The 20404-nt window shown below is 36.3% G+C and overlaps 1 protein-coding gene across 1 annotated transcript in view; it reads left to right on the top strand.

Annotated features, from left to right (window-relative positions):
- The window catches only part of LOC112413230 (disintegrin and metalloproteinase domain-containing protein 5-like), a 134271-nt gene that overhangs the window by 69527 nt on the left and 44340 nt on the right, over nucleotides 1-20404 (top strand). Inside the window, exon 12 of the mRNA XM_024765143.1 lies at nucleotides 14649-14844. Within this exon, the coding sequence (XP_024620911.1) occupies nucleotides 14649-14844 (196 nt within the window). The remainder of the gene's footprint in view (nucleotides 1-14648; nucleotides 14845-20404) is intronic.

Raw genomic sequence — 20404 nt, 5'->3', positions numbered from 1 at the left:
AGTAGAGATAAATGTGATTTGTCATGATTACAGTATTAGTATATTCTGAATTCGACTATATATTTACATTTACCAGTGAGTTTTACACTTTTATATATTTTCATGACTTAGTGTCCTCTTATAATTTGATGAACTCCTTGTTGGATTTCTTATAAGCAGGTCTGGAGGTGATGAACCCTCTTACCTTTTATTTGTCTGGAATTGTCTTTATCTCTCCTTAATTTTTGAAGGACACTTTGCCTTGTATAGTTTTCTTGGTTGGCAATTTTTTCTTTTAGTATTTTGAATGTTTCATCCCCCTCCATCCTGGTTTGCAACATTTCTGCAGAGAAATCCACTGATAACCTTATGGATTCCTTTATATGTAGTGAGTAATTTTTATCTTGCTGCTTTAAAAATTTTCTTTTGACTTTTAACATTTTGGTTATAATTTGTCTTAGGGGAATATATTTTGGGTTTTTCTTGCTTGGAGACCTTTTAGCCTTCTGTTCCTAGCTGTCCGTATGTCTCCCAAGATTTGGGAAGTTTTCAGCTATTATTTCTTTAAAAATCTTTCTGCTCCTTTCTCTCTGTTTTCCCCTTCAGGAGCTCTCATGATATGAATGTTCATTTGCTTGATAAGCTACCATAATTCAGGTAGGTGTTCTTTGCTTTTTTATTATTTTTGGTTGTTGTTGTTTCTCTACTAGATAATTGGAAATAAACAATATTCAGGTTCACTTACTCTTGCTTCTGTGTGATTGATTCTGCTTTTGAAGTCTTTTATTAAATTTTTATTTTTATTATTGTTTTCTTCAACTCTACAATTTCTGTTTGGTTCTTTTTGATGGTTACACTTTCTTTATTCCTCCATTTTGCTCTTGCAGTTTTTTCAATTTCCTCTGGTTATCTACCTATGTTCTCTTACATTTCTTCATCGAGGTTCTTTAAGATGATTATTTAAAAATCTTTCCACAAATTAAAGCCCAGATTTAGATAACTTCCCTGGTGAATATTACCAAACATTTAAAGAAGAAACAATAGCAATACACCACAATCTCTCCCAGAAAATATAAGAGAAAGGGATACTTTAAAACTCATTTTAGGGCTTCCCTGGTGGTGCAGTGGTTAAGAATCCACCTGCTAATGCAGGGGGCATGGGTTTGAGCGTGGTCTGGGAAGATCCCACGTGCTGTGGAGCAACTAAGCCTGTGCACCACAACTACTGAGCCTGTGCTCTGGAACACGTGAGCCACAACTACTGAGCCTGCGTGCCACAACTACTGAAGCCCATGTACCTAGAGCCCGTGCTCCACAACAAAGAGTAGTTCCCGCTCACCACAACTAGAGAAAGCCCACGCACAGCAACAAAGACCCAATGCAGCCAAAAACAAATAAATAAATTTATTTTAAAAAAATAAATAAGAAAAATAACTCATTTTAAAGGACAGTATTACCCTGACACCAGATGAAAGCCTCACAGGGAGACTATAGACCAATATTCCTCATGAATGTCAATGCAAAAACCCTTTTAAAATTACAAACAGAATCCAGAAATATGAAAAGAATGCCACCATGACCAAGAGGGATTTATTTCAGTACTGCAAGTTTGTTTAATTAATGTAGCACACTATATTATTTAAATAAAGGAAAAGAAAGTACATGATCATCTCAGAAGATTCAGTGGAAGGATATAACAAATGTAATAACCACTCATTTATAAAATTATGCACAAATTATAAATAGGGAGAAACTTAACCTGATACAGGTCATCTATGAAATACCTACAGCTAACATCATACTAATAACAAAATTCTGAGTACTTTCCCCCTAAAATCAGACACAGAGCAAGGAGGTGTAGGCTCTCATCACCTCTATTCAATGCTGTACTAGAGACTGTAGAAAGTACAGTCAGGTAAGAAAAAGAAATAAAAGTCGTCCAATTTGGAGGGAGGAAGTACACGTCTCTCTGCAGATGACATGATCCTGCATGTATGTAATAATCCTAAGGAATTCATCAAAAATAGCTTTGAAAACAAAAGAGTTTATAAAAGTCACAAGATACACAGTCACTATACAAAAATGAATTGAATTTCTATGTAATTGCAGTGAACAATCTGAAAATGAAATTAGAAAAACAATTCCATTCACAGTAGCATAAGAATACTCTTAATAAAAGAAATGCAAAACAGATTCACTTAACACAGTTTTGAGGAAAAGAAAAAAATCTAAGTGAAGTTGGAATATTCCATGTGAATGGATTGGAAGACTCAGAATTGTTAAGATGGCAATTTTTTCCTTTCTCGGCGGTCCCCAGTAGTATCTCTAGGTTTAATGAATCAGTATAGAACTCACAGTTCTCAGCATATAGCTTACTCATGACTATGATTTATTAAAGCCAAAGGACACAAAGAAAAATCAGTAAAGGCTATCTTTACATTTACTTGTTTTTCTTCATGGATTTCCTTCATCAATGTTTTATAATTTTCAATGTGCAGATCTTATATATCCTTAATAAAAATTATTCCTAAGCATTTTACTCTTTTTGATGCTATTGTAAATAGGATTTTTTCTTAATTTGTTTTGTAGATAGCTCATTTTTACTGTAAAGAAGCACAACTATTTTTGTATGTTGATTTTGTATCTTGCAACTTTAAATAATTAAGTTATTATTTTTAAAAGTTTTTTTGGTGAAGTCTTTAACCTTTTCTATATATAGCATAATGTCATCTGCAAACAGAGACAATTTGACTTCTTTCCTTCCAATTTGGATGTCTTTTATTTCTTGCCTCATTGCTCTGGCTAGGACTTGCAGTACTAAGTTGAACAGGAGTAGTGAGAGAGGGCATCCTTGGCTTGTTAGCTATGGGATTGTCATATATGGCCTTTATTATGTTGAGGTGCATTCCTTCCTATAGCTAAGTTGATAGTTTTTCATCATGAAAATATATTAAATTTTGGCAAATGCTTTTGCTGTATCTGTTGAGATAATCATGTTATTTTTATCCTTAATTCTGTTAATGTAGTGTATGGTATTTATTGACTTGGGTATGTTCAACCATCCTTGCATCCTAGGGCTAAACCTCATTTGATGATGGTGTATGAACATTTTAATGTGCCGTTGAACTTGGTTTGCTAGTATTTTGTTGAGGATTTTTGCATCTATGTTCATCAGACTGTTCATCAGGTCAAAACTACTTTGGCATATAGTTTTCTTTTCTTGTGGTGTCTTTGTCTGACTTTGGTCTGAGGGTAATTCTGGCCTTGTAAAATGAGTTTGAAAGTGTTTTTTCCTCTTCAATTTTTTGGAAGAGATTAAGAAGGATTGGCCTTAATTTTTCCTTCAATGTTTGATAGAATTCAACTGTGAAACCATCTGATCCTAGGCTTTTCTTTTATGGGAGGTTTTTGATAACTGACTCAGTCTGTTTGCTCATTATTGGTTTGTTCAGATTTCCTATTTCTTCATGATTCAATCTTGGAAGATCATTTCTAGGTTTCTTCTAGTTTATAAAATTTGATTATAATTGTAGTCTCTTATAATCCCTTGTATTTCTGTGCTATCTGTTACAATGCCACCTCTTTCATTTTTAATTTATATGAATTGTCTCCCTTTTTTTTTCTCAATTAGCCTAGCTAAAAGTTTGCCAATTTTATCTTTTCAAAAACCCAGCTCTTAGTTTTTGTCACTTTTTAAAATTGTTTTTCAAATCTCTATTTCACTTATTTCTGCTCTAGTATATATTATTACCTTCCTTCTGCTAACTTTGAGCTTAGTTGGTTCTTCTTTTTCTAGTTCCTTGAAGTGTTAGGTAGGTTGTTTGTCTGAGATCATTTTTTGAATATAGGTGTTTATTATTATGAAAGTTCCACTCAGAAGTAAATTTTCTGCATCCCTTGGGTTTTGGAATGTTGTTATTTCCATTTTTCATTTTCTCAAAATATTTTTGCTTCCTTTTAATTTCTATGTGGACACATTGTTTTTTTCAGTAGTGTATTGTTTAATTTTCATAAATTTGTGAATTTTCAAGTTTTCTTTCATTGTGGTTGGAAAAGATGCTTGATATGATTTCAGTCTTTTTAAATTTGTTAGGACTTGTTTTTGGCCTATGCTGTGTATCTTGGAGAATGTTCTATGTGCACTTGAGGAGCATATGTATTCTGCTGCTATTGGATGGAACATTCTGTGTATGTTTGTTAGGTCCATTAGGTCTATAATATTGTTAAAGTCCATTGTTTTCTTATGGATTTTTCTGTTATGGATGATCTAACCAATATTGAAAGTATGGTAATGAAGTCACCCATTATTATTACTGTATTTGTGACTGTTTCTTCAGTTCTGTTAATGTTCGCTTTGTATATTTATGTATTCTAAGGTTGGGTGCTTATGTATTTGTGATTGTTATAAATATTGTTTATTTAAGTTCTTAAAGTCTATGTTATCTGATATAAATGTGGCCTCCCTGCTCTCTCTGATTGCCATTTGCATGAACTACTTTTTTCCATCCCTTCACTTTCAGTTTATTTGTATCCTGAAGGCTTAAATGAGTTTCTTATAGGCAGCATATAGTTGAATTTTGTTTTTTATTCATTCATCTACTCTAATGTCTTTTGATTGTTGAATATAATTCATTTACTTTCAAAGTAATTATTGATAAGGAAGGATTTGCTATTGCCATAGTGTTGCTTTCTGTTTGTTTTGTAGTTCTTTTGTCCCATTTTTCCTCTCTCACAGTCTTACTTTGTGATTTTTTTTGTGGTGGTATGCTTTGATTCATTTCTCTTTATATTTTGTGCTTTGACTAAAAGTATTTTCTTTGTGATTTTCACAAGGCTTACACAAAACATTTTATAGTCATAACAGCCTATTTAAACTGATAATGTCTTCAATTTCATACAAAAACTCTAAGCTTTTACTTCTCTCCCCCCACATTTCATGCTGTTAGTCATATTTTAACATTTAAAAATATTGTGTATCCATGAACAAATTGTTGCAGCTACAGTTATTTTTAATGCTTTTGTCTTTTAACTTTTATACCAGAGTTAAAAGTAATTTACTATACCACTATATTATGTATAGTATTGGAGTATCTGAATTTTATTGAATACTTACTTACTAGTGGATTTTATCCTTTCATATGTTTCCATGATGCTATTTGGCATGTTTTCATTTTGACTTGAAGAACCTTCTTTAAAGAGCCTTTTTTTTTTTTGGTAAGACAGGTCTAGTGGTGATGAACTTCCTCAGCATATGTCTTTCTGGGAAAGTCTTATCTCTTCTTCATTTCTGAAGGACAGCTTTACCAGCTATAGTATTCTTGGTTGGCAGATTTTTTTCTTTGAAAATATCTTCCCACTTTCTGAACTGCAAGGTTTCTGCTGAGTAGTCTTACAGTCTTATGTGGATTCCCTTGTGATAAGTTTCTTTCCTCTTCTGTCAGTATTTCTTTATTAAGTAAGCTTTCGGCCCTTTCTCTTTGCTCCTTCTGGGATTCCCATATGCATAGGTTGTTTCTTTCGACAATGTTCCTTATACACCATAGAATTTATCTTTTTTCTTCTTTGTTCTTCCAACTGGATAACTTCAAATAATTGTCTTTGGATTCACTGTTTCTTCTGCTTGATCAACTGTGCTTTTGTAGCTTTTTATATGAAAAGTTTCAGTTCAGTCATTTCATTCTTCAGATCCAGAATTTATTTAGTTCTTAAAAAAAATTTTCTCTCTTTGTTAGATGTCTCATTTTGTTCATGTATTGTTGTCCTGATTTTTATTGATTTGCCTATTCTCTCTCATAGTTCACTGAACTTATGATGATTATTTTTAATTTTTTTTGTCAGGCAATTCGTGCATCTTCATTTCTTTGGGGTCTTCCACAGAGATATATTTCAGTCCTTTGGTGGTGTCTTGTTTCCTTGATTCTTTATGTTCCTTGATGCCTTGCATTGCTGTCTTCACATTTGAAGAAGTCGCCATCTCCTCCAGTGTTTAGTAACTGGCCTTGGGAGAGAAAGAAGTCAGGCACCAGTCAGCCCAGCTAGAGTTCTGAGGGTCTCTCAGACCTTTTCTATGGGTGTGTATACTCCATTCCTCTTATTCCCTCATGGTGGGAAAGTTTAGGATTGTATGCTTTCTCTCAGTCTTGCAAAGCCAGTATGAATGTGGAAAGCCTCCTATTTATTTTCCTTAAGGCTGTGCCCTGAAGTGTTCAAAGTTGTGCACCTTCCCCGAGTTCAGCAGAGTCCAGGCAGCTGCTAATATCCATGTGTCCTCCGCAGCATTCTGCACACTGTTGGAGGCTTGCGTGCACCATCTGCTGGAGAGTGTGGGTGCTGGCTATACGGGTTTGTGTGGAGTAGGTGTTCTCTTGGCTAGTTGTGGGTGTCCTCAGGTGAGGCATCCTATTGGTTCATATGGAGGGCTCTTGCAGGAGCCTGCGAGCCAGTTATTAGGATACATGGCTGGTTGCTGTGATCCATACATTGTTGCTGTGAGCACCCATCCCTTCTCCCTACTCGTATGTGTCTCCAGACTGTCAATCCGCTCAGTGTTCTGGGTGGGGGAAGACAAAAGTGGGCCTCGTGGCCAGTGTCTCACAAGGCTGGGGGAAACCAGGCTCCTTACATCACTTTCACTTTCTCCTCTTGGAGAAGTCACAGACCACCTTGGAGAAGGGGTGATGTGGGTCAAGAGGAACTGTTGTTCTTACCCACTTCAATGCATCTACTCTCAGATGTTTTTACTCTAAAAGGGGACTGGAACCTTTTTGTTGGATTCCTGGACTCCCATAAAGGTATTCTTATCCATGGTAGTTGTTTCTGTGTGAGTATGCAGCCTGGAATCCCCTATTCTCCCACCTTAATGATGCCACTCTCCTCTTCTTTCCCATTATTGGACATAGTATAGGATTAGTTATTGATATTAATAGTAACTTTAAAAATTAACCAACCTGGGGACCTTCAAGATGGTGGAGGAGTAAGCCGTGGAGATCACCTGTCTCCCCACAAATACATAAAAAGTACATCTACATGTGCAACACCTCCTACAGGAAACCTACTGAACGCTGGCAGAAGACCTCAGACTTCCCAAAAAGCAACAAAATCCCCACGTACCTGGCCGTGTGCCTGACAGGGTCTTGGTGCTCCGGTTTGGTGTCAACCTGAGCCTCTGAGGTGGGAGAGCCGAGTTCAGGACATTGGACCACGAGAGACCTCCTGGTCCCATGTAATATCAATGGGCGAGAGCTCTCCCAGAGATCTCCATCTCAGTGCTAAGACAGAGCTCCACCCAATGGCCAGCAAGCTCCACTGCTGGATGCCCCATGCCAAACAACTAGCAAGACAGGAACACTACCCCACCCATTAGCAGAGAGGTTGCCTAAAATCATACTAAGTTCACAGATACTCCAAAACACACCACCAGACACAGCCCTACCCACCAGAAAGACAAGATCCAGCCTCACCCACCAGAACACAGGCACCAGTCCCCTCCACCAGGAAGCCTACAAAACCCACTGAACCAACTTCACCCACTGGAGCAGACACCAAAAACAATGGGAACTACAAACGTGCAGCCTGCGAAAAGGAGACCCAAACACAGTAAGTTAAACAAAATGAGAAGACAGAGAAATATGCAGCAGATGAAGGAGCAAGGTAAAAACCCACCAGACCAAACAAATGAAGAGGAAATAGGCAGTCTACCTGAAAAAGAATTCAGAGTAATGATAGTAAAGATGACCCAAAATCCTGGAAATAGAATGGTGAAAATACAAGAAACATTTCACAAGGACCTAGAAGAACTAAAGAGCAAACAAACAATGATGAACAACACAATAAATAAAATAAAAAATTCTCTAGAAGGAATCAATTGCAGAATAACTGAGGCAGAAGAACGGATAAGTGACCTGGAAGATAAAATAGTGGAAATAATTACCGCAGATCAGAATAAAGAAAAAAGAATGAAAAGAATTGACCACAGTTTCAGAGACCTCTGGGACAACATTAAATGCACCAACATTCAAATTATAGGGGTCCCAGGAGAAGAAGAGAAAAAGAAAGGGTCTGAGAAAATATTTGAAGAGATTATAGTTGAAAACTTCTGTAACATGGGAAAGGAAGTCGTCAATCAAGTCCAGGAAAGGCAGAGAGTCCCATACAGGAAAAATCCAAGGAGAAACACGCCAAGGCACATATTAATCAAACTGTCAAAAGTTAAATACAAAGAAAAAATATTAAAAGCAGCAAGGGCAAGCAACAAATAACATACAAGGGAATCCCCATAAGGTTAACAGCTCATCTTTCAGCAGAAATTCTGCAAGCCAGAAGGGAGTTGCAGGACATATTTAAAGTGATGAAAGGGGAAAACCTACAACCAAGATTACTCTACCCAGCAAGGATCTCATTCAGATTCGATGGAGAAATTAAAACCTTTACAGACAATCAAAAGCTAAGAGAATTCAGCACCACCAAACCAGCTTTGAAACAAATGCTAAAGGAATTTCTCTAGGCAGGAAACACAAGAGAAGGAAAAGACCTACAAAAACAAACTGAAAACAATTCAGAAAATGGTAATAGGAATATACATATTGAGAATTACCTTAAATGTAAATAAATTAAAATGCTGCAACCAAAAGACATAGACTGGCCTGAATGGATACAAAAACAAGACACATATATATATGCTGTCTACAAGAGACCCACTTCAGACCTAGGGACACACACAGACTGAACGTGAGGGGATGGAAAAAGGTATTCCATACAAATGGAAACCAAAAGAAAGCTGGAGTAGCAATTCTCATATCAGACAAAATGGACTTTAAAATAAAGACTATTACAAGAGACAAAGAAGGATACTACATAATGATAAAGGAATCAATCCAAAAAGAAGATACAACAGTTGTAAATATTTATGCACCCAACATAGGAGCACCTCAATATATATGGCAAATACTAACAGCCATAAAAGGAGAAATCGACAGTAACACAATAATAGTAGGGGACATTAACACCCCACTTTCACCAATGGACAGATCATCCAAAATGAAAATAAATAAGGAAACACAATGTTTAAATGACACATTAAACATGATGGAGTTAACTGGTATTTATAGGACATTCTATCCAAAAACAACAGAATACACTTTCTTCTCAAGTGCTCATGGAACATTCTCCAGGATCATATCTTGGGTCACAAATCAAGCCTTGGTAAATTTTAGAAAATTGAAATCATATCAAGTATCTTTTCCGACCACAACGCTATAAGACTAGATATCAATTACAGGAAAAAAAAAAACTGTAAAAAATACAAACACGTGGAGGCTAAACAATACACTTCTAAATAACCAAGAGATCACAGAAGAAATCAAAGAGGAAATCAGAAAATACCTAGAAACAAATGACAATGAAAACACAATGAACCAAAACCTATGGGATGCTGCAAAAGCAGTTCTAAGAGGGAAGTTTATAGGAATACAATCCTACCTAAAGAAGAAAAATCTCAAATAAACAGTCTAACCTTACACCTAAAGCAATTAGAGAAAGGAGAACAAAAAAAATCCCCAAAGTTAGCAGAAGGAAAGAAATCATAAAGATGAGGTCAGAAATAAATGAAAAATAAATGAAGGAAATGATAGCAGAGATCAGTACATCTAAAAGCTGGTTTTTTGAGAAGATAGACAAAATTGATAAACCATTAGCCAGACTCATAAAGAAAAAAAGGGAGAAGACTCAAGTCAACAGAATTAGAAATGAAAAAGTAGTAACAACTGACACTGCAGAAATACAAAGGATCATGAGAGATACTAGAAACAACTATATGCCAATAAAATGGACAACCTGGAAGAAATGAACAAATTCTTAGCAAAGCACAACCTTCTGAGACTGAACCAGGAAGAAATAGAAAATAAAAACAGACCAATCACAAGCACTGAAATTGAGACTGTGATTAAAAATCTTCCAACAAACAAAAGCCCAGGACCAGATGGCTTCCCTGGCGAATTCTGTCAAACATTTAGAGAAGAACTAACACCTATCCTTCTCAAACACTTGCAAAATATAGCAGAGGGAGGAACACTCCCAAACTCATTCTATGAGGCCACCATCACCCTGATACCAAAACCACACAAAGATGTCACACACACAAAAAAATCCTCAACAAAATACTAGCAAACAGAATCCAACAGCACATTAAAAGGATCATACACCATGATCAAGTGGAGTTTATCCCAGGAACGCAAGGGTTCTTCAGGATATGTAAATCAATGTGATACACTATATTAACAAATTGAAGGATAAAAACCATACGATAATCTTAATAGATGCAAAAAAAGCTTTTGACTAAATTCGACACCCATTTATGATAAAAACTCTCCAGAAAGCCATAGAGGGAACCTACCTCAACATAATAAAGGCCATATATGACAAACCCAAAACCAACATCATTTTCAATGGTGAAAAACTGAAAGCATTTATTTCATCTACGATCAGGAACAAGAAAAGGATTTTCACTTTCGCCACTTTAATTCAACGTACTTTTTGAAGTCCTAGCCTTGGCAATCAGAGAAGAAAAATAATAAAAGGAATCCAAATTGGAAAAGAAGTAAAACTGTCACTGTTTGAAGATGGCATGATACTATACATAGAGAATCCTAAAGATGCTACCAGAAAACTATTAGAGCCAATCAAAAAACTATTAGAATAGCAGGATACAAAATTAATGCACAGAAATCTCTTGCATTCCTATACACTAATGATGAAAAATCTAAAAGAGAAATTAAGGAAACACTTCCATGTACCATTGCAAAAAAGAGAATAAAATACCTAGGAATAAACCTATCTAGGGAGACAAAAGAGCTGTATGAAGAAAACTATAAGACACTGATGAAAGAAATTAAAGATGATATAAACAGATGGAGAGATATACCATGTTCTTGGATTGGAAGAATCAATATTGTGAAAATGACTATACTACCCAAAGCAATCTACAGATTCAGTGCAATCCCTATCAAACTACCAATGGCATTTTTCACAGAACTAGAACAAAAAATTTCACAATTTGGATGGAAACAAAAGATCCCGGATAACCAAAGCAATCTTGAGAAAGAAAAATGGAGCTGTAGGAATCAGGCTCTTGGTCTTCAGAGTATACCAGAAAGCTACAGTGATCAAGACAGTGTGGTACTGGCACAAAAACAGAAATATAGATCAATGGAACAGGATAGAAAGCCCAGAGATAAACCCATGCAATATGATCACCTTATTTCTCATAAAGGAGGCAAGAATATAAAATGGAAAAAAGACAGCCTCTTCAATAAGTGATGCCTTGAAAACTGGACAGCTACATGTAAAAGAATGAAATTAGAACACTCCCTAATACCATACACAAAAATAAGCTCAAAATGGATTAAAGACCTAAAGGTAAGGCCAGACCCCATCAAACTCTTAGAGGAAAACGTAGGCAGAACACTCTATGACATAAATCACAGCAAGATCCTTTTGACCCACCTCCTAGAGAAATGGAAATAAAAACATAAACAAATGGGACCTAATGAAACTTCAAAGCTTTTGCACAGCAAAGGAAACCATAAACAAGACGAAAAGACAACCCTCAGAATGGGAGAAAATATTTGCAAATCAAGCAACTGACAATGGATTAATCTCCAAAATATACAAGCAACTCATGCAGCTCAATATCAAAAAAACAGACAACCCAATCCAAAAATGGGCAGAAGACCTAAATAGACATTTCTCCAAAGAAGATATACAGGTTGCCAACAGACACATGAAAAGATGCTCAACATCACTAATCATTAGAGAAGTGCAAATCAAAACTACAATGAGGTATCACCTCACACGGGTCAGAATGGCCATCATCAAATATCTGCAAACGATAAATGCTGGAGAGGGTGGGAATGTAAATTGATACAGCCACTATGGAGAACAGTATGGAGGGTCCTTAAAAACTACAAGTAGAACTACCATATGACCCAGCAATCCCACTACTGGGCATGTACCCTGAGAAAACCATAATTCAAAAAGAGTCATGTACCACAATGTTCATTGCAGCACTATTTACAATAGCCAGGATATGAAAGCAACCTAAGTGTCCATCAACAGATGAATGGATAAAGAAGATGTGGCACATATATACAATGGAATATTACTCAGCCATAAAAAGAAATGAAATTGAGTTATTTGTAGTGAGGTGGATGGACCTAGAGTCTGTCATACAGAGTGAAATAAGTCAGAAAGAGAAAAAGAAATACTGTATGCTAACACATATATATGGAATCTAAAAAAATAAAAAGGTTTCTGATGAATCTAGGGGCAGGACAGGAATAAAGACGCAGATGTAGAGAGTGGACTTGAGGACATGGGGAGGGGGAAGGGTAAGCTGGGATGAAGTGAGAGAGCAGCATTGACACATATACACTACCAAATGTAAAATAAGTAGCTAGTGGGAAACAGCTGCCATCGCACAGAGATATCAGCTCCGTGCTTTGTGACCACCTGGAGGGGTGGGATAGTGAGGGTGGGAGGGAGAGGCAAAAGGGTGGGGTTATGGGGATATATGTATATATATATAGTTGGTTCACTTTGTTATACAGCAGAAACTAACACAACATTGTATAGCAATTATATTCCAATAAACATGTTAAAAAAAAATTAACCAACCTGTCAAATACAACTAGTATAGTTATGTAGTGTCATCCGTGTGCCAAAAGGAAATATTTTTCTGCTGCACAAACAAGATTCACATGTCCACAAGGATACCTGAACAACTGCTGTTGAGACTGGGATAGTATTTATGATTCTAATTAGTTCCTGGGCCCAATTATGGAAAGGGACATAGCCCAGACTATGATTTTTCTGAAATACACAGTAATTTTTTTACTATGCTGTTAAGGCTGATATGATGGTCAGAAGCAGTAAATTAACTCACTCATCCCTGGTTCAGTTGTGTAAAGGGACACAGCCCTGTATATGAATTATACATTACATATGCAGACTGATAGTCTTGGCAAGAATAAAAATAAATTTAAAATTACAAGGAAAAACAAAATAAAAATATTTTAGGAGAAAATAATGTGGAACAAGGAGCCAGAAGATTTAATGTTTTAGGGTCGTCTGGGAATTAGAGAGCCGTGGAAAGGAAAATAAACACACTTTAATGGAGGAGCAAGTACAGTGATAAAGCTTGGTTCAAAGGGCATTTAAGGATCTGGGTATTTAAGTATTGAAAAAGAAGTTGGGTGAAAGAAGCCACTCTAATAAGGCTATATACTGTATGATTCCAACTATATGACGTTCTGAAAAAGGCAGAACTATGGAGACAGTGAAAAATCAGTGGTTGCCAGGCACTGAGGGGGGGATGACTAGGAAGAGCATGGATTATTAGCGTAGTGCGAATACTCTGTATGATACCACAACAATAGATACATGTCGTTATACATTTGTCTAAACCTGTAGAATGTGAAACACCAAGAGTGAACTTTAATATAAACCATGGATTTTGAATGATTATGATGTGTCAGTGTAAGTTCATCAGTTGCAACAAATGTGCCACTCTAGTAATACCTGCTTTGCATGTGTAGGGCAGGGGTTATATGGGAAATCTCTGTACTTTCTCCTCATATTTTCCTGTGATCCTTAAACAGCTGTAAAAAATAAAGTTTTAACGGTAAAAGAAATTAGAATAAAAGGAAGATTGCCATTTATACACATTTGTAAAAGAAAGTATATTCTGAAGAAACAAATATTAATACTTTCTCATTATATGTATTTTCTTTTGAAAACAATTTTGATTATTTGTTTTGATTTGAATGCTAACTCTATAAGCTTGGGTAACACAAGTATTGTTTTGTCTTCCCACCCATCTCTTGGAGAACTTGTGTCAGATTTGCTGCAGGTAGCAGATACTTGTTGTAAATGAGAAAACTATCTAGAAACCCTCTTTCAGAGGCGGGGCAGTGAATGTTATATAATCTGGGTCTCTAGGACCTTTGAAGCCAGAACAAATTTGACTTAGTTTGTGTACGATAGTGATGATAGCTCTAAGAAATTGGGACTTGTGTTGAGGAAAGGGTTTGCAGTCATGGTATTTATGTGTTTGTTTTCAAAAGCAGATATGCATAAAGGGAACCCCGGAAGCTATGAGCTAACAGTGAACACTGAAGAGATCAGAGATATATAATTGGACAAGTTACTTTTTACAATTGTTTTCAATGTGGTACATGAAACAAACCTTCTCTTATGTGTTCTGCAAACTTTTTTCTAAATGTTTATGAGGGATATTTATTGTTTTGTAAATGGTTGCTGATTTCTGCTTTAAGGATGGCATATGGAGAAACCAGAGTCTGCCCGTGTGAGCATATCCTTAGTGGGTTGAAAGTAATTTTTATAATAATCATTTAGCTCTACTTTCTTTTTTGTAATTATGGTAGTCTGCTTATCTTTGAGTTTCTCATATCTCTCACAAGCAATACCCACTCCTTTAGCACAGCAAATTCAGTCACCTAAATGTCTGTGCAATGCTTAACTGGTTAACAAGAAGACAATTTCCTCATTGCTCTTAGCAACTCAGAAAAAATGGATGGAAACTTCAAGCCTGAAAGAGAAAAAACTTGGGTATCATTTATATGTAATTTTTTTCTTATGTTTCTTTTCTCTTCCAGATAAAACCAGTTAATACACCTTGTAGGAAAATAGTTGATGAATGTGATTTTCTAGAATTCTGTGATGGGAAAAACGCACACTGTGTGCCTGACACTTATGCACGTGACGGACAGAGTTGTGATTCGGGTAACTCCTTCTGTTATAAAGGACGATGTCGGTCGTTTACCAGACAGTGCAGAAAATTAATTGGAGGAGGTAATGACCACTATTTTCTTCTTAGTTCCTAAATTCTGATGATCCCAAGCTCTGTTATTTAATGCTATAAAACAAAAATGTAAGTGTAATTTTAAAATAAGTGTATCCTATTTGTAGGCCTAATGTATATTAGTGTTAAAAGAAGTAAAGTTTTCTTGATTCTGAGAAAAAACTTCTGAATTTATAAGGAATCCTTATTTGCACAAGGGAGAGACCTCAAGTGGAAATGCAGCTTCTTGGAAGATTATATTGACAAAATAAGTAATAGTCAACCTAAGAAAGAAATAGAGAATTTTATTCAAGCCAATCTGAGGATTATAACCCAGGAGATAGTCTTCCAAAAAGCTCTGAGAACTGTTCTGCCCATTAGAGGTCAAGGCAAAGTTATATATGTTTTCAAGACAAAGGGTTATACATGAAAGTAACATACTGACAGTATACATAGTCCAGATCTGCGTGTAGAAGACAAGTAGTGGTTCATCGTAAACCCTTACAGGATTGAGAAAGGAATGTTATCTCCTAAGGAGTCATCTTGCTGATGCCAGGAGAGCATTGCTCTTTTTGTTTTGACACATAAAGCAATGTGAGTGCAAAACGAACAGTTACGTCAGGGTTTCTCCACCTCAGCACTGTGAATATCTTAGGCTGGGCAGTTCTTGCTGTGAGGGGGTGTGGGATCCCGTGTACTTTAGCATTTTTAGCAGCATCCATGGCCTTTTCCTTCCAGACACAACGCCTGCAGACCTTTGTGGTTTTCACAGCTGGGGTGGAACTGATACTGGCTTCTAGAGGGTGGCAGTCCGGGTTGCTACTAAATATCCTACCATGCACAAAACAGCCCCTATAAGAAGGAATTATCTGACCCCAAATATAAGGACTTACCAGATGCCATCTCATTAATTGCTTTCTGGCTGTTTTGTAGTTCCACTGAGAGAAAATATTTGCAAATCGTACATCTGGTAAGAAATTAATATCCAGAATATATAGAAAACTCCTAAAACTCAGCAACAGAAAACAAACAGCCCGATTCAAAAACAGGCAAATGATGTGAATAGATATTTCTCTAAAGAAGACATGCAGATGGCCAATAAGCATATGAAAAGAAGCTCAACACCACTAATCATTAGGGAAATGCACATCAAAACTATGAGATACCGCCTCACACCCATTAGGATGGCTGCTGTCAAAAAAACAGAACACAACAAATGATGAGGATGAGGGAAAATTGCAACAGTTGTGCACTGTGGGTGGGAACGTAAAACGGCATCACCACTATTCTGTGTATGGAGATTGCTCAGATTATTAAAAATAGAATTACCATATGACCCAGCAATTCCTCTTCTGGGTACATACCCAAAAGAATTGAAGGCAGGGTCTGGAAGAGATATCTATGCACTCATGTTCATAGCAGCGTTATTCACAGCTGCTAAAACTTGGAAGCAACCCAAATGTCCATCAGTGGATGAATGGATAAAGCAAACTGCGGTGTATATACACAATGGAATATTATTTAGTCTTAAAAAGGATGGAAATTTTGCAACAAAGTACAACATGGAGGAGCCTTGAGGACATTATGCTAAATGAACTAAGCCAGTTACAAAAAGACAAATGCTGTATGATTCCACTGAAATGAAGTACTTAGTAATCAATATCACAGATACAGAAAGTAGAATGGGGGTAGCTGGGGCTTGGGGAAGGGAAGAATGGAGAGTTGTTATTCAATAGGTATAAAATTTCCATTTTAGAAAATAAAAAGTTACGGAGATGGATGGTAGTGATGGTTGCACAACAGTGTGAATGCACAATGGACCACCGAACTGAACACTTAAAAATAATTGGTAAACATTATGTATATTTTAACACAATAAAAATTTGTAGAAAACAAAAACCAATTTATTTGATATATAGTACCTACCTCTTTTAAAATTTCTTTAAAATAATCCAGCTCCATATTTTTTAAAGCTTCATTGCATAATTTCCTTACTCTGAAGCCCATGTTTTACCATTTTATCATCATATTTTGTATAGTTAGATCTAAATCTTTAATTTCTTGAAGCTTGGGAACTATTTCCTCCCATCCTCTGCTTTCATGAGCATCTAAAATAGAATTCATAGGTAGTAAATGTATGTGGATTTTTTGTAAGCGGGAGGACAAAAAGGAAGGATCCCTTCTGCCAACACAGTGCTGATGTCACTCACTTCAGCACTTCATATATGGCAAGTCTAGTGATCATCAACTTCTTCAGCTTTTGTTTGTCTGGAGAGATTTTCTCTCTCCTTAATTTTTTTTTTTTGCGGTACGCAGGCCTCTCACTGTTGTGGCCTCTCCCGCTGCGGAGCACAGGCTCCGGACGCGCAGGCTCAGCGGCCACGGCTCATGGGCCCAGCCGCTCCGCGGCATGTGGGATCCTCCCGGACCTGGGCACGAACCCGTGTCCCCTGCATCGGCAGGCGGACTCTCAACCACTGCGCCACCAGGGAAGCCCCTCTCCTTAATTTTTTAATTGAAGTATAGTTGATATACAGTAATAATAGATGTTACAGGTGTACAATATAGCAATTCACACTTTTTATGTTTATACTACTTTAATAGTTACCATAAAATATTGGTTATATTCCCCACGTTATACAATATATTCTTGTAGCTTATTTTGTACCTAATTTATACCTCTTAACCTCCTACCCTTATATTGACCCTCTCCCCTTGCCTGTCCCCCTGGTAACCACTAGTTTATTTTCTGTATCTGTGAGTTTGCTTCTTTTCTGTTATAGTCACTACTTTGATATATTTTTTAGATTCCACATATAAGTGATATCATACAGTATTTGTCTTCCTCTGACTTATTTCAGTTAACAGTGACCTCCAAGTACATCCAAGTTGTTGCAAATGGCAAAACTTCATTCATTTTTATGTGTGAGTAGTATTCCATTGTGTGTGTGTGTGTGTGTGTGTGTACTCGTACACCACGTCTTCTTTATCCATTCAACTGTTGATGGACACTTTGGTTGCTTCGACAATTGTAAATAGTGCTTCTGTGAACGTTGGGAGGCATGTGTCTTTTTGAATTAATGTTTTTGTGGGGGTTTTTTTGGATATATATCCAGGAGTGAAAATGCTGGGTCGTATGGTAGTTCTACTTTTAGTTTTTTAGGACCTCTATACTGTTTCCCGCAGTGGCTACCCCGGTGTACTTTCCCGCCAATAGTGTACGATGGTTCCCTTTTCTTCACATCCTCTCCAACAGTTGTTATTCATTTTCTTTTTGATGATAGCCATTCTGACCAGTGTGAGGTGATACTGTGGTTTTGATTTGCATTTCCCTCATGATTAGCGATGTTGACCATCTTTTCATGCACTTGATGGCCATCTGCATTTCTTTTTTGGGAAAATTTCTATTCAGTTCTTCTGCCCATTTTTTAATCGGGTTGTTTGTTTGTTTGTTTGTTTTAATGTTGAGTTGTCTGAGCTTTTTATATATGTAGGATATTAACCCCTTATCTGTCATATCATTTGAAAATGTTTTCTCCCAGTCTGTAGGTTGTATTTTCATTCTGTTTATGGTTTCCTTTGCTGTGCAAAATCTTTTAAGTTTAATTAGGTCCCATTTGTTTATGTTTGCTTTTATCTCCTTTGTTTTAGGAGATGAATCAAAAAAAAAATATTCCTGCGATTTATATCAAATAGTGTTCTCCCCCTGTTTTCCTCTAGGAGTTTTTTGGTATCCGTTATACATATATATTTTATTTACAGTCATCCATTGCTGAAGACTTAAATTGTTTATATATTTTGGATATTGTGAATAAAGCTGCAATGAACATGGAAGTGCAGATGTCTCTTTGAGATCCCTATTTCAATTTCTTTTGACGTGTACCCAGAAGTGGGTTTGCTGCATCATGTGGTAGTTCTATTTTTAAGATTTTGAGGAATCTCGTAGTGGCTTCACCAATTCACATTCCCCCTAACAGTATACAAGTTTTCCCTTTCTCAACATCCTTGTCAACACTTGTTATCTTTCTGATAATAGCAAAAGTAAAAGGTGTGACGTGATGTCTCACTGTGATTTTGATTTTGATTTTCCTGGTAATTCATAATGTTGAGCACCTTTTCATGTACTTATTGGTCACTTGCATGTCTTCTATGGAAAATGTCTATTCAGATCCTTTGTGCATTTTCGAATCTTTGTTGTTGTTGTTATGGAGTTGTAAGAGTTCTCTATGTGCTTTGGATATGAATGCCTTATCACATATATGATTTTCAAATATTCTCCCCTTCTGTAGGTTTCTTTTTATTTTATTACTTGTTTCTTTTGCTATGCAGTAGCTTTTTAGTTTGATGTAGTCTCACTTATTTTTGCTTTTGTTGCTTCTGCTTTTGGTGTCACAGGAAATTGCTGCTGCCAAGATAAATGTCAAGGAGCTCTTTCCCTGTTTTCTTCTAGAAGTTTTACTGTTTCATGTCTTATGTTTGAGTCTTTAGTCCATTTCAAGTTCATTTTTCTGAGCAGTGTAAGATAGAGGTCCAATTGCATTCTTCTGCATGTGGTTATGCAGTTTCCCCAACAGCATTAATTGGGTAGACTCTCCTTTCCCTATTGAGTTTCCTGGCTCCCTTGTCAAATATTAGTAGACTGTGTGTGGGGGATTATTTATGGGCTCTCAACTATGTTCCGTTGTTCTATGTGTCTATTTTTGTGGCAATACCATATTTAGATTACTAAAACTTTTAGTGTAATTTGAAATCAAGAAGTGTGAAGGCCCTGGATTCTTATTTTTCTTTCTCAGGATTGCTTTGGCTATATGGGGTCTTTTATGGCCCCACAAAAATGATAGGATTGTTTTTTCTATTTCTGTTGAAAAATGCCATTGGAATTTTGATAGGGATTGCATTGAATCTATAGACAGCTTTGCGTAATACAGACATTTAAATAATATTAATTCTTCCAATACATGATAATGGGATATATTCCCATTTGTTTGTGTCTTCTTCAATTTCTTTCGTCAAAGCCTTGTTTTCAGTGGACAGGTATTTCACCTCCTTTGTTAAATTTATTCCTAAGTATTTTATGCTTTCAAATCCTTTTGTAAATTGGATTGGTTTCTTTGTTTCTTTTTCTTTTTCAAATGTTTAGTTATTAGTGGGCAGAAATGCAACTGTCTCATATATGTTTTGTATCCTGTAACTTAAACAAATTTGTTTATTCTAAGAATTTTTTTGTAGAGTCTTAGGATTTTCTGTATATAAGATCATATCATCTGCAAACAAGGGCAATTTTATTTCTTCCTTTCTGATTTGGATGCTTCTCATTTTTTGTCTTTCCGAATTGCTCTAGCTATGACTTCCAGTGCTATGTTGAGTAGGACTGGTGAGAATGGGCCCTGTTGTCTTTTTCCTGATCATGGAAGAAAAGTTTTCAACCTTTCACCGCTGAGTATGACATTGGCTGTGAGTTTGTCATATATGGCCTTTGTTGTGTTGCAGTATGTTCCTTCCAGTCCCAATTTGTTGAGAGTTTTTACCATGAGAGGATGTTGTATTATGTCAAATGCCTTTTATGCATTT

Source organism: Neophocaena asiaeorientalis, unplaced genomic scaffold, assembly GCF_003031525.2.
Source record: "Neophocaena asiaeorientalis asiaeorientalis breed wild unplaced genomic scaffold, Neophocaena_asiaeorientalis_V1.1 scaffold14, whole genome shotgun sequence".
NCBI classification, from domain to species: Eukaryota; Metazoa; Chordata; class Mammalia; order Artiodactyla; family Phocoenidae; genus Neophocaena; species Neophocaena asiaeorientalis.
The sequence above is the reverse complement of the archived record's forward strand: the minus strand, read 5'-3'. Positions and strand labels throughout refer to the sequence as shown.